At 40.7% G+C, this 14,867-nt stretch overlaps 1 protein-coding gene across 1 annotated transcript in view; it reads left to right on the top strand.

Annotated features, from left to right (window-relative positions):
• The first annotated feature begins 2,400 nt into the window (after nucleotides 1-2,400).
• Gucy2f (guanylate cyclase 2F, retinal) overlaps nucleotides 2,401-14,867 on the top strand; it is an 85,677-nt gene continuing 73,210 nt past the window's right edge. The window contains exons 1-2 of the mRNA XM_021153636.1: nucleotides 2,401-3,203; nucleotides 11,621-11,922. Of these exons, the coding sequence (XP_021009295.1) occupies nucleotides 2,474-3,203; nucleotides 11,621-11,922 (1,032 nt within the window). The 5' untranslated portion in view covers nucleotides 2,401-2,473. The remainder of the gene's footprint in view (nucleotides 3,204-11,620; nucleotides 11,923-14,867) is intronic.

Here is a 14,867-nt window from a genome sequence, read left to right as displayed (position 1 = left end):
CTCCTGATGGGAGCATTCATCAAAAGAGCATGGAAAGAGACAATGGAAGAGAGAAGAGGGAATTCCACACAGAAGTCATGGGATTTCCTAAATCCTAGTTCTGTCAGATGATGTGACACGTGTCAGAAGAACTACACGACCTTTATCAGAGCCTGAAGACAGAAGAGCAGGCGATGGGGTGGTAGAGGCAAGGACTGAGGCTTCAGCATTTGTCATCTCGAGTTATCCATGCTTGCTGACTTTACATCATTCACTCATTCTTCTTTATCTACTTTCTCATTGTGGTCCTCAAACTTGCATCCTTACTCTCTGAGTCGAAGTCAACTGGACCCTAACTATCTTTGGTTTACTTGATTTTACCGAGGGTGATACTGATAACTACTCTGTGTCCTCAAAGTACACAAAGTTCTTAGGAGCTTTTAAGTCATTATGACATATTTCCTTTCTGATTGTCCTGTAAGTCTTGTGGATTCTCAGAGATTGTCCTTGGTACTCTTCATTCTGAAGAAATTCATTTTACTTCTATATCTTCACTCCTATGCTCTTGTTCTGTTATCTCTCTCTCTCTCTCCTCTTCATTTTCTTTCTTTTTATAAAAGATTTATTTACTCTTCAGCACATTGGTATTTTGCTTGTATGTATGTCTGTGTGAGGGTGCCAGATCCCCTGGACCTGGAGTTATAGACAGTTGTGAGTTGCTGGGAATTGAACTCAGGTCCTCTGGAAGAGTGGCCAATGCTCTTACTACTGAGCCATCTCTCCAACCCCCCTGTTAAGTCTTATATGAGTGTTTCCATATTGCCAGCCTTCCAGACCACTCTCCACACTGCTGATAGCAGACATGTCTGACCTACAAGCTATGTCATGCACAGCTGGGATACCTGTGAGGTTGGACCAACTCAAACAAATCATAAACATGGTAAAATGTTATAAGATTATTTCATGATTTGGTGGGTGGGTAACAGGATCACCCATTTCTCACACATGAACTCTGTAGATGACAATGTCATATACAATGTCAGAAGCTTCAAAATTCATGATATATAGATCTTAGTGATCTGGCCTTTGCCTTCACTGGATTCATAAATCCAGGTAGGCAGAAGAAACAGTTTGCAACTCTAAAGTCTAATATACACTTATTTGGTTTTATTTTCAGTCAGGGTTTTCTCTGTTAACAGCCCAGGCTGGCCTTGAACTTGCAGAGATCCTCCTGCCTCTGCTTCTTTAGTACTGGATTAAAGGCATGCACTACTACATTCAGCTAAATTCACATATTTTCAACTTTGATTCCTTTTACACATTGTAAGAAAAAAAAGAAAAAAGAAAATGAACCCCCCTGAAAGCCTTCTAGCATGTTCTACCTTGAAATCATTGTTACTTGGACATGTTTGTTTCCTTCCTTCCTTCCTTCCTTCCTTCCTTCCTTCCTTCCTTCCTTCCTTCCTTCCTTCCTTCCTTCCTTTCCCTTTCTTTCTTTCNTTCCTTCCTTCCTTCCTTCCTTCCTTCCTTCCTTCCTTCCTTCCTTCCTTCCTTCCTTCCTTCCTTTCCCTTTCTTTCTTTCCTTCCTTCCTTCCTTCTTTCTTTCTTTCTTTCTTTCTTTCTTTCTTTCTTTCTTTCTTTCTTTCTTTCTTTCATTCCAAAAACACCCATTCTTGAACAACCTCTAACCCCCTCTTCCTCCTTTCTCCTGCTTCCTCTTTCTTTCCCTTTCCCCTCTTGTGCCCCCTCCCTTCTTGTGGTTGAAAGGAGGAAGTACTGTAATCGCAGAGGGAAGAGATCTCAAACAAGAAGCTAACTTTATAACAGCCAGAAATACCCCTCGCTCCTGCTCTCTTCTTTCCCCATGCTTCCTCTGCCCAGTTGTTCCTGTCTGTGTGAGCTACCTCAACTCGCCCTCCTCTGACTGCTATAATCTTTTTTCACCTGTCTGTCTCTAGGAAGGCAAGATGCAGGTAAATGGACACCTTGTAAAGCATCATGTCAATAACAGCACACCAAATATAATTCCGATGATTATCCAGGCCATGTTGTAAGCACTTCCCTTATGTTACCCATTGTAATTGTCACAAATTGGGAGGTGGACAGTTCTTATTAATGTTGAATCCACTGGACTTGGTGATGGATTGAATGTGGAGGGGTGGCAAATGAGGAGCCTCCATAATTGTACAGGTTTCTGACTGAAGCAAGTGAAAGGACAGTGGATGGAGACGATGCCATCTACTGTGAGATAAGGAGGACCAGATGAGGAAACGGTTTGGTTGGGGTGGGTAACGGAAAGTTTCACCTTGGGAGACTGCATTGTTTCAAAAGCGATGTGTTTTGTTTTTTTTTTTTTTTCCCTAGAAACTCCAGAAACAGTGTAACATAGGATTCCCTCTGCTTGACAGGAACTCAGAAACACCACTGTCCGTCTTCAGAGTGCAGAGTAATTCTCCAGTATTTCATCACTAGCTTGCTGAAAGGCAGCGAGGCTATGTTCCTCGGACCCTGGCCTTTTTCTCGCCTTCTGTCATGGTTTGCCATTTCCAGCAGACTGTCAGGACAGCATGGCCTCCCTTCCTCCAAGTTCCTGAGATATTTGTGCCTCTTGGCCCTTTTGCCTCTCCTTCGGTGGGGGCAAGCACTCCCCTACAAGATCGGGGTCATAGGTCCCTGGACATGTGATCCGTTCTTCTCCAAGGCCCTGCCTGAGGTTGCTGCTGCTTTAGCAATTGAGCGAATCAGCCGGGATAAGTCATTTGACAGGAGTTACTCCTTCGAATACGCGATTCTTAACGAAGACTGCCAGACTTCAAAGGCCCTCGCCAGTTTCATTTCCCACCAGCAGATGGCCTCAGGATTTGTTGGGCCTGCCAACCCTGGCTTCTGCGAGGCAGCCTCACTCCTGGGAACCAACTGGGACAAAGGGATTTTCTCTTGGGCTTGTGTGAATCATGAATTAGATAACAAACATAGCTTCCCAACCTTCTCTCGGACACTCCCGTCTCCGATCCGGGTGCTTGTAACCGTCATGAAGTATTTCCAGTGGGCACATGCTGGGGTCATTTCCTCGGATGAAGACATTTGGATGCATACAGCCAATCGAGTCTCAAGTGCTCTTCGGAGCCAGGGCCTACCTGTAGGGGTCGTCCTGACCTCGGGACGAGACAGCCAAAGCATTCAGAAAGCTCTCCAGCAGATTCGCCAGGCAGACAGAATTCGCAGTGAGTGCTTGCTCCTGGCTAAGATTTAAATGTGGTTTTGGTGAAAAGCATGACAATCCCTAAAAGGTTTTCTGCCTTCATACCTTAGGCTAACACGTCATTCCCTCGTTCTTTATGCACATGCCTTCTGTCATCCCAAATCAGACTCCAAGAATGTGGTTTCAACAGAGCCAAGCTTAAGAACTTAATAGAGTTCAAGAACTCTGTGTCAAATGCCCTTGTGAGTGAGCCCCTGGTATAGAAGAATGACATCGAGAGTCCTGTAGGCACACCCTATTTTTGTCCTGAGGACCTCATCAGTTTCAGACTAACCATAGCAATGCCCTCTGACGGTTTCGTCTCATTTTTGTTTTTGTCTTTGTTTTTGTTTTGTTTTGTTTTGTTTTTTAATCATGGAGTGGAGATGTACTTTTGACTTCCTGCTAGGTAGCTCCGTCATGGGTACCCAGTTAGCATCTTGTCATCACTTTGGTCCTTTTCTCCCCTTCTTAATAAAGCAGATGCTTCTCCCAGCAGCACACAGCTCATTGGTATGGAGGGCATTTAGGTGGCTAATGAAGGCACAGCAAAGCATGCTTTTTGTTAACATGCTTCTTATTACAAGGGAAGCTTTATGCTTGAAATGACTCTCGAAGAGGGGATAGGCAGGCAAAATGGGTCACAGGGGACTTGACTCACCGAAGCTTGAATTACCAACAGGATTTGAATTAATTTGGGGCAAGGAACCTTCTGAGTTCTCTAGAATCAAATTCTTTTTCCTTACATTTCTGACACTTGGTTTTGATTATTTTCTTTTTTATCCTCCCTATTTGAGTTTTGAAAATAAATTTCCTCTATTCCTTCCTGCGGAAGTGGCAGTGATGTACGGGAATGATGCTCATGCCAAACTCCAGCCGCTTCATCACTGTAGGACCTGTAGCTTAGAACCCAGTTGTCCAGCTGATGGCTTCTAGGACTATTCCTGCTCCCAGTCATTTCCTTAACACAACAATGGTCTTGCTAGAAACAGGACCATCTTAGGCCTATTTTACCACCAGAACCCATCTTAAATGTCAAGTGTCTCCACCAGTGTACCTTAATTACAATCACTGTGGGAAGATGAAAGCCAGAGGTTGAAATTCCAGGAGCTACAGTGGTCCTATAGTCTGTAAGCTCCAGTCTGTAAGACCTTCAGTCTTAGGCAAACAGCATGGCTCTGATTATTTCATAACAGAACTTAGCACCTTTTGAGCTGAGCACAGAGGTTCTTTTTTTTTTTTAATATAAAAAATCATTTCCAGAGAGGAGCCATTCTAGAAACAAAACAACAAAGTTAGTGCCAGAACATAAGTTTCAGATCCCACTCATTCTAAATGCTATAGTTTGAGCTGGCATTTTGGTCCCTATCATGAAATATTAAATAAAATCCAGACCCTGGGCTTCTTTTGTCATCTGAGCGAGGGAAATTAGGACCACCAATTTCTTTAAGATAGAGAGGTAGCAACCATGCATTTATTTTCCTATATTTGAAGTCCATCTTTGTTTTTTTCACTGTTCTTGCATTAGCTGACCACTAGAATTACCTGGGCATCTTTTCAAAAATGACTGAAGAGACTTGAATTGGCAAGCGAGGGTCTTCTATTTTTTATTGTCTTTATTTTTTAATTTTTGTGATCAGATTACATTGTATTTTTCCTTTTTAAAAATTAGGCATTTTCTTTATTTACATTTCAAATGTTATCCTCTTTCATAGTTTCCCTTCTGAAAATCCCCTATCCCCTCCCCGCTCCCCCTTCCCCTGCTCCCCAACCCACACACTCCTACTTTTCCCCTATACTGGGGCATAGAACCTTCACAGGACCATGGGGCGAGGGTCTTTTAAGTAGCTTTCCAGGTACTGCTGAAGCACAGAGTTCAGAGCTGCTGCCTTTAAGCTCTTCAGAATGTAAATAAGTGTTCCTCATTTGAAGTGACCTGTCATCTCTGCCTTAATAAGACTTTCTTTGGTCAGTATGTATTTTTTGATGATGATGATATGCATCAGCCCACTAAATGGATGGGACTTTGAGAATGAGGGGCAAACCCAAAAGAGACAGTTTAAGGAGCAATGGAAGGCCCTGTATAAGGATGGCAGAAGCAGGTGGAAGAGGGGGACTCTGAAAGAGACAGTGTTGGCGGTGAACATAAATCTCTACGCTCCAGAATACTATTTCTCTATCAGCAAATTCCAGTGAGTCACAACGTGATGAGGTGTGGAAACAGAGAAATTGGGTTGTAGACTGAGTGTGATGTCATGTATTTCCGTGTAGAGTTAGCAAAGGAGTATGGGGTCCCTTTAAGTGTTCAGATTTCAGTATGTGTCAACCAGTGGGTGACATATGGCAGTAAGAGTTGGAAAAGAGAAGTGAGAGTTGGAGAAAATAGACCTTTGGGTCATTGACCCATGCAAAGAAGTCTTGTTATGCTGTGAAACTAAGAGCCCCCAACACTGTAACCCAGGTTCTTTGCAGGAACTCAGGAGCACGGAATTTTTCCATAGAGAATACTTTGTAGCTCTGAATACAGTAAGAAAGGACCCATTCCTTTAAAGGGATCTGGTAATAGTTGTAAGGTTGTGTCACAGTAACAGCGATGACATTCCTATATGACAGTGGTAGCAGGTGATGAGAACTGGGGGCAGTAGGGATGGAAGGAAGAGAAGAGCAGGCGCTGCTACATATGCCACTTCTGTTTCTAATGAATTAATGTTTTCAGTTAGTCCATATTATTGGCCCTTTATTGAAGTTAGAGGGAGTGTCTTTCTGAGAAACAAATCTGAATCATGTTTGCACAGTAATGGTTATTTAAACAATAGGGTAATAATAATAAAGCTAGATGCTTTTGGGAGGGAAAACAGTAGAGGCTTCATTAGATATTGGGTCACAGAGACAATAAAAGCAACCATAATTTATTCTACCTTACATTTAAGCAGCACTATACAGTTTACAAGGTATGTACACATTGACCAACTCATTTGTCAGTATTTTCTAGGTGGTAGTTGTTTCCATCTTCAAAGTTTACAATATCTGTAAGGCTCACAACAGCAAGTAGATAGGTGTAGGCATTATTAGTATCAAATAATAGGGGCAATGTAGCCTCAGAGGAGGGAGATTCAGCCTTCCCAAGGTTAGTGACCCATTTCTTTTAAATCTTGGAAGTGATTGCCAGTTATCTTTATTTCCAACAAAGTCAAGTGGAGGTGTTGATCAAAGACAAAGACCTCAATTTGCAGTCAGAAATCCTGGGTAGGATTATGTAGGTTTTGCCCTGTGCCTGGGAACCTAACTGAGTGGCTAAGGGGGCCAAAATTCCACCCCCCTCATTGCTCCTCCACCCATGAGCCCTGCTGGAGGTTTTTGTCCCTTGATACAAAGGAGCATTCACTCCCCAAAGCAAAGCACCTGAGGGATTGCATCCACCCAGGAGGGGTTCCTTTTCCCATTCCTACAAAGGCCAGCAGGAGGCCTTACCTCGAGCTCTTCAGAGGTCTTTTCACAGGGCCATTTCAATTCCTCCTGTCTTCTTATTTTGAAATCCTTTCAACTTGAGCTTACCTGGTTGACCATCAATTGGAGTTTCCTTTAAGTCCTTCCAAATTGGAATTGCTTTGTTGTGCCAGTCAAAATGCCCTTCTCTTGTTCTCCCCAAATTAGATACAGTTTTCTTTCTTTATAGCCACATCCTGACTGGCTTCCTTCCATCAATTACATTCCCCCACACGAAAGAATAACTGATAAATACCTAATATTTATTGAGAGTTTATTATATCCTAGGCATTTGGAATGAACTTTTCATTCAGTTCTTTCAATGTCCTTTTAAAATAAGGCCAATTACTCTTTCCCAATTTGATGGGTAAGAGCTCTGAGGCAGCAATGTTAAATAACTTGCCTGACATCATACAGCTAGTGAATGGGAGAGCTAAGAAATGGGCCTTCAGATTTATCTGATGTAGTGGCTCTCAAATCTAAGTGAGCATCAGAATTTCCTGGAGGGTTTCTTCACTTTGCTGAGTTTCGTCTCCAAAGTGTCTGATTCAGAGAGGCTGGGGTGAGGTCCAGCGTATGCATTTCTAGTAAGTTCCTAAGTGATGCTGATCCTGTTCACCCACAGACTATCCCATGATAACTGGTCTATGAAAGGACTTTACTGCTTCATCTCTGCTTGAGATATGCTCCTAAAACACACACACACTGGAGAGTCTGTGTTCTCTGGATAATATATAATTCAGCCCTTCTGATTTTCTTTCTTAATTCAAAGACCCACTGATGAAATGATTTTAAGTGTCCTCAGGTGTGCAAGGTTTAAGCCCTGTTTCCAACACTAATTGGTTATTGTTGGTAATACGGTGGTGAATGGTGTTAGTCCTGATAGGGATTTTGATATCAAATTTGCTATAGATAAATGTAAATATGTACATAAATATAACTGGCAAGAAGACTGCCTGCATTTATGAACACTATATCTATGTCATCTGTATCTCTTTCCTCCTACAGTCTTCCCTCCCTTTAGTCAGTCTTAACAAATCATTAAACTGAAAGAGGCTAAGATGAATGTCCATGGAAGGAAATGGCACAAAAACAGTAAAAAATGCAGGTGGAGGACAAAAGAATAATTTTTTTTTTTTTTAGACAACGTATTCCTGTGTTTTGGGCTGTTCTAGTCCATGCTGGCTATGCACTGTAATAGTTCATCATGGTCATCCTGCCCACTTCTTTCTAGTGCTGGGATTACAGGAATGCAGAACAGTGTCTGACAAGTTTTGTCCTTTGAAGACTATAAATCATCTATGTCAAGGAAATAGTGGGTAGAGAATTTCAATGTAGGAAGAGAAAAGGAAGAGTAGAGGAACCCAGAAACTGGCTTTTTTTTCAGGCATTCATGAACATTCTTTCCTAGTAATACTGATGGTAAGAGAGGATCCTATAGAGCTTATCATGGGACGCCCCACAGTCTGAAGACATGGCTGCTGCTCAGCTCAAGTGGACTGTGCATATACCAGACACAGTGCTTGATTCATCCTTGTAAGATATGACCTCCAAAGGATGTATTTTCTGGTCCTTGTTTTGGCTATAAAATGTCTTGACTGTTAACAATCAAGATGGAAACTTACCAATTAATATTATTTGGTGACCACCTGTTAACCTAAACCTTGTCTAGGACTTAAGTTTCTGTATACTAATCCTTCCCTGACAACAACTTAGAGGTCAAATCCTATTTTAATGAATGTAATTTTGAGATAATAAAAGCTATTTAGTGAAAAACCATCTAGTAGAACAGATGCATCCATAAATCCCTGAGCATGAAGCACTCAGTCTATTAAATTAAGATGCTGTTGTTTGAATTCAGTATTTGTGCTTTCTACTTTAATTGTGTGCAATGGCAAGTTCTTGCCTTGCAAAAACAGAGGCCAGAGATCATCCAGTTTCAACGTTTCCGTTTCTTTTTAATCTCAAAATGAGAAGGAAGGCTTGGACTGGATACTTTTAACTTGTCTTTCCAGTTTTGGAAATTTGGAGCTTTTTAAAAAACAAACAAACAAACAAACAAAAAACAATGTCACTCATATGTGCCCACAAGGAAAAAAAATAGAGATTCAGATTGGTAAGATAATGGCAGTCAGTCAGGCTTGTTAGTATCTACTCACGTAAGAGTGTAGCTTCCAATTGTTCGGCTTTCCTAATAGTGCAAATGTGCCCATTTCTCTTATATACCTCATGGAACATTTAAAAATGCAGGGATGCGGAGTCTTTCTTCCTAGGAATTTGCTAGCATGCAGACATCCATCTAAACAATGTTTAGTGTGTGTGTATGTGTTGTGTGTGTGTGCTCATGTGTATCAAGATAAACAGTAAATAGGACACAGTCTCTGACCCTAAGAAGTCTGCAATTTCATAGAAGATGCTGTCACACACAAATTAGAGCAAGAAATACTGTGGATAACATGGTAGTGGCCAGTTTAGGGTAGAGTTATAATTTCAAACTAGTACTAGATGTAACTTAGAGTGCAGGGATTTTATTGGTGATTGTTTTCAAGTATAACACTCATGAGAGAGAGAAAGCCAGAGAATTAGGCAGCAAGAACACAACAAAAAAGGCCCTGTCCAATCCATAAGGGATACTCTGGTGCTGGGACAACTAGAATTGAGATGAAGAGTCTGCAGCTTTTTATCATTGTGTGTAGACTGCTCATTTTGTAGGCTGACCCAAAGAAAGGGTACAGTGTGCTAATAATTGTTTTAGCAAGCCCCTTCCCGGGAGTGAGAAAACCCTGATTTGTAGTTTGCTGATTCCCATAGAGTAAATCACCATCACCATGACCACTTTCAAGCTAATAACATGTTGTTTACTGGCTTACAGATGTCCTGAAAATGTAACCATAGATTCAGTGTAAATCTACCCCAGCCAGCTTCAGTTCACTGCTAAAGGCACATGACCCGATGAGAGACGGCTCTCTTCAGTTGAGGTTAATTATTGGTGAGGCATTAGCTCTCACATGCTAACATTCTCAGCAGCTAGGGGAAATGAGTGTCAGTCCTGAAGTGTGTGTCTGGATGGCACACCATAATAGCTCCCTCTGCATGCACTGAAATATTTGTATCTTAACAAACACAAAGTCCTTTGTTCTATTTGATGTTTTCCATGCACTGATTTCACTATCCCTTAAGAAAATTAAGTGGAACTATGTTTGGTAACCTTGAACAAGTCAGTTTATCACTGCCTTTGCAGGAGAAATGCCAACTGACTTTCTTGCCAAGAATACTAGACAACTAACTAAAGCACATGGTTTAGTCCATATCTTCCCCATTCCTAACCCTACCCAACAGACCTGTGACTTGAGTGATTAGGTCAAATGAATGTTTGATGGTCAAACAGAGAGGGTGATGCTAGTTTTAACTTCTCTTCCCAAGCTCAACTCTTGAATTGCCAAACATCTCTGGTACCACATTTTCCCTATTTCTACAGGGTGTGATTATCAACAACTGAAGCAGAATTCTTTGTGTGGCTCAAGACATTGCTCCAAAGATATATCTTTAGAGAATTCAAAGAAAGGTTTGAGTATCCAAATACCTGTAGATTCTCTTAAGGTATTTGTTTTGTAGGAACTAGGTCATTTAAGAACTCAAATTTGGCTGGGTTGTATGTGTATTGTGTGTGTGTGTCTTTAAAAATCCATCTTATAAGTTACTGGGTGCATTAAAAATTGAGAGGTAGTGGCTCTAGTTCCAAAGCAAAACTTTCCAGGAGTATTTAAAAACTGTCAAGAAAGCTTTTGAAAACACATGAAGCAATACGGTAATGCCAAAGACGAGTCATTGAATGTAGTTAAGCACACTTAGTTCCTGAGATTAAAGGTTCCATAGAAGCATGTATAATTAATATTTACCAGTGGTGATAGGACTTTTGCTTTTCTTCAAGGAGCTCAGAATGCTTGCCAGGCATTATCTAATTAAACTACTCAATGTACCTGTGAAATGCACTGGAATCTGCATTTTAAAGATGTGGGCACTGAAGCACAAGTGGGCTTAAACTAAACTCATTTAGCATGCCAGGGACAAAATTGGATATAAGACTTTCAGTCTCATGATCTAGCTGCCATTCTTCAACCGTGGCCTACTCTAATCCAGTCTATTCTAGCATAGCCTTGCCAAACAACATAGTTTCATAAGTCTAGGAAGAATTAAATTGAGTGCAAAGTAATTCCAATTACAGAGAAGTAAGACTGAAAAAGTTGAACATATCATCCACAATTTTAGTAGCATTTATAGATGGGTATATGTTAGGGCCATTCATTGTCTATAATGGCTTTGGTAAGAGTGGGGAACATTAGCCAAAACATGCTGGAGTGCACATTTGTAATGAGTGGACAGCAAGAAAGCAATAGTGGCTATGGGCCTCTCTCCCAATCTATCCTTCTTACACCAGAGTAGATACTATCCATCTAGTGCTATGTACTAGGTACATCTTATGAATTTTCTCTTTGAATTGTCACTGCTTCTTCATGAATTATTGACATCTGGAAGCACAGTGAGGACAAGTCATTCACTCAGAAGCACACAGCTAATACCTAGTGCTATCAGGATATAAACTTAATAGACCTTGCAGCCTCATGGCCTTTGTGTTTGCTGTCCCCAGTTTATACTATTATTCCTGTTTAGGATTAGGCTCTGCAGCCTGTAGATATGTCTTTCTTGCCTCTATACACAACTTAGAGAGTCCCCATATATAACTCAGACTTAACTTAGGACCTCGGTATCTTGCCCATCCTGTGGGAATAGGAAAGAAATAATGTCTAAATGTTTGGTTATAACACATTTCTTTTTCTTTCTCCTGTTTGGTTTCTGATTCTGTGTTTTACTACCATAACCCCTTGCCCTCCTCCCCCTCCACCCCGGTTTCAGTAATCATAATGTGTATGCATTCGGCGTTGATTGGGGGAGAGACACAAACACACTTCTTGGAATTGGCTCATGATCTGAAAATGACAGATGGGACTTACGTCTTTGTCCCCTATGATGTACTGCTCTACAGTTTACCTTATAAGCACAGCCCCTACCAGGTCCTGAGGAACAATCCAAAGCTCCGGGAAGCCTATGATGCTGTGTTGACTATTACAGTGGAGTCCCACGAAAAGACCTTCTATGAAGCCTATGCAGAAGCAGCAGCCAGTGGAGAAATTCCTGAGAAGCCTGACTCAAACCAAGTAAGTGCAAACACACAAGCTGTGTCCATAAGCTGAGACCATTAAAAAAAAAGGTAGTGGTGGGGAACAAAATGGCTTGTTACCTTTACCAAATATTCTGAGAATTAATTCCCTGTCAGATGAAAAGCTGCCAACATTTCCCCCAATTCTGCTGGCTTTCTAGTCTCTTTGGTAACCAGAAAGAAGGAAAGGAAAGCATATTTTAGCATATGCTGGGACTGTTCAAGGGGAGCTAATAAAATAGAGGTCTTTCTTGTGACCCAAGTTTGGAACTAATTCACCAACAAGACAAGACAGTGGGCTATAACTGTAGGCAATTGAGGAAAGCTGGGAGCAGGAGAGATGCTCTTCCCCAGTAAGTACAACAATCCATTGTCTAGGGCCAAATGGCCCTCCCTGTAAACATACATACAAACAACACTATACAAACTGAGCAGGATCTATTTAGAACAACCAACTAGACAAGTAAAAGCTCGAAGGGAAGCATGCCATTGGAGAATGTGATAGTTAGGCACAATCTCCCTTCTTCTTTGCTAGCTGAATTTCAGCCTACTTCTGACTCCACTGGCAACTATAAACTAAATCACAGTGGTTCCATTCTTCTCCAGATTACTGATCCAGGCATTGGTAAGAGACACAATGATGCCAAAGAAGGTATGGGGGAAAGTTTCCATGGGTAACTTCTGAGGCGATTTTCCCAATCTTGAACAGAGATACAAGACAGGAACATTCCCATTTTGCATTTCTGAATATCCATACCTAAGTACAATGTCTGGAAATGTGGCAGTCATTTGGGGACCATGAGGAGAGCCGGTTAATGAGTGAAAAAAACTAGCATGACATGACTTAAAAAGTGTAACAGTGAAAACAAGCTGGTTCATGAATGACATTACAGACTTTCCAGGGTGACCACCACCAGAGCTCTCTGTTTGACATTTTGCAAAAATAATAATTATTTAGTACAATGTATGTGGGTCCCTCTGTAATTTATAGTGAGAATCAATAGAACTAGTATTAGCAAATTCTCATACTTTGAAATATATCCACATGCTATTCTAGCTATTTTTAAAAACGCTTACTGTCTGCATATAACTTCTAATCTATAGAAACTACCACATGAGCTAGGAATAGGTACACACAGGCAGGAAGGAGAGTGGGGAGGAGAGAAGAGACACAGGGAATGTGGAATAGAGGGAAGAAGGGAGGAATGGCAGAAAGGAATGAGGAAGGAGGGAGGAAAGGAAGCTCTCCTGTTTATTCATCTAATGTAAGCAGCTTTTTGCCTTCCTGTCTTCCCCTCATTCTTCTATTATTGGTTTCTGTCTTTACTCTCCAACCAGTTCTCTGCTTTCTCCCCCTTCCACTCCTTTTTATTTTCCCAGTCCTTAAGTGACATGAATCTTCACACACACACACACACACACACACACACACACACACACACACACACACACACATCTAACTGAAAACTGTTCAGTGTAGTCAGGAATTACAGGACTATCTCAGATTAATAAGAATTGTTGGTCAGACCAGACATTTTGTGTTATAGTTATTCACAAATGATCAGGTTGTTAATTTTTGTGCCTTTTAAGCCAATGATACAGCATCATATAAATATAATCTGAAAATATCTTTTTCCCTATGATTATTAGATTGAGGGAAGAAGTGTGTGTGTGTGTGTGCGCGCGCGTGCCCCTGCATGTTATACATATGTATGAACACATATATTGATATAAATACTCAGACCTTGCACTCTAGATATTTGATTCAATCCCTTTGAGCTTGTACAAAACATAAGATAATTCAAGCAAAAAAAAAAAAGAGAGAGAGAGAGAGACACCATTAGCTTGGTTGCTAGGCAGCCTGAATTCTGCTTTAGACAAGGAAATAGAGAGCTACAACAAAGAATACAGAGCTTATTTTCAAAAAGGGCTTCTTGGATGCATTTCTACTCCCACTTTTCAGGTACCTAGGCTAAACAATATAACTAAAGAATGTAAAGAATGATAGGAGGTTAGATAATTAGCCCCATGTCTCTTATAAGCAAAACTCCCATTTAAAAAAATAACTCTTCTAAAAAGGTATTTTTGAAGGCAGCTGGTATAGCAGGAAGAGAATCTAATGAGAAGCTAAGCAAACTTCGGTCTAAATCGCAGCTCTCTGGGGAAGGTTGATCAATGAAGATTTAGTTACAGCTAGATAGAAGTAAGAAGTTGCTTAATAGATAAGATATTGTAGCATGTTTTTCAAAAGATAGAAGAAAAGACTTTTAAAAATATTTTCATTATTGAATGGCATCTTATTTGTGTGAGTTATCTGATAAATGTTGCAATGATTAAGACAGTATAGAACTAAACATGTATAAAAACATCACATGGTGTCCCATGTGCATGTATAATTTTGTGTTTTAATGTGTCAGCAAGCAAAACTAAGAACACCAAAGACAGATCTCATCCTTACTAACTCGGGAAAGTTGTTTGGAGTTGATGACTCTCAGTTTCCCCATTGTAAACTGGGGAGGCCTATCTCTTGGGACTCTTTTGATGATTAAACAAAGTAGCATGTAGAAACTTAATAGCTAAATGCTTGGCTCATTCTTAGCTTCTTTCCTAGTTTTCCCCTTTGAGGCCAGCATGACATTGTTGATTGATGGTGACTCAGTACCAACTTACGCTCTGACTTCAGCTATCCATAGTTTCTTTGTTTCAAATTTGAAAATTTTGTACCTTTTTAAAATTTAATGTAAAACATTTGTCTCATCAGGTTGCATACATCCAAGTATATAATTGCTTTGAGCTATCCCCTGTTTTGTTCTTTCTGACCCCTCCCATTCATAGTTTTTTTTAAATTTTTAATATTTTTATTACATATTTTCCTCAATTACATTTCCAATGCTATCCCAAAAGTCCCCCATAGCGCCCCCCACTTCCCTACCCACCCATTCT

The sequence above is a fragment of the Mus caroli genome, chromosome X (assembly GCF_900094665.2).
Source record: "Mus caroli chromosome X, CAROLI_EIJ_v1.1, whole genome shotgun sequence".
NCBI classification, from domain to species: Eukaryota; Metazoa; Chordata; class Mammalia; order Rodentia; family Muridae; genus Mus; species Mus caroli.
Note: the sequence above shows the minus strand (reverse complement) of the source record. Positions and strands in the feature narration are given on the sequence as shown.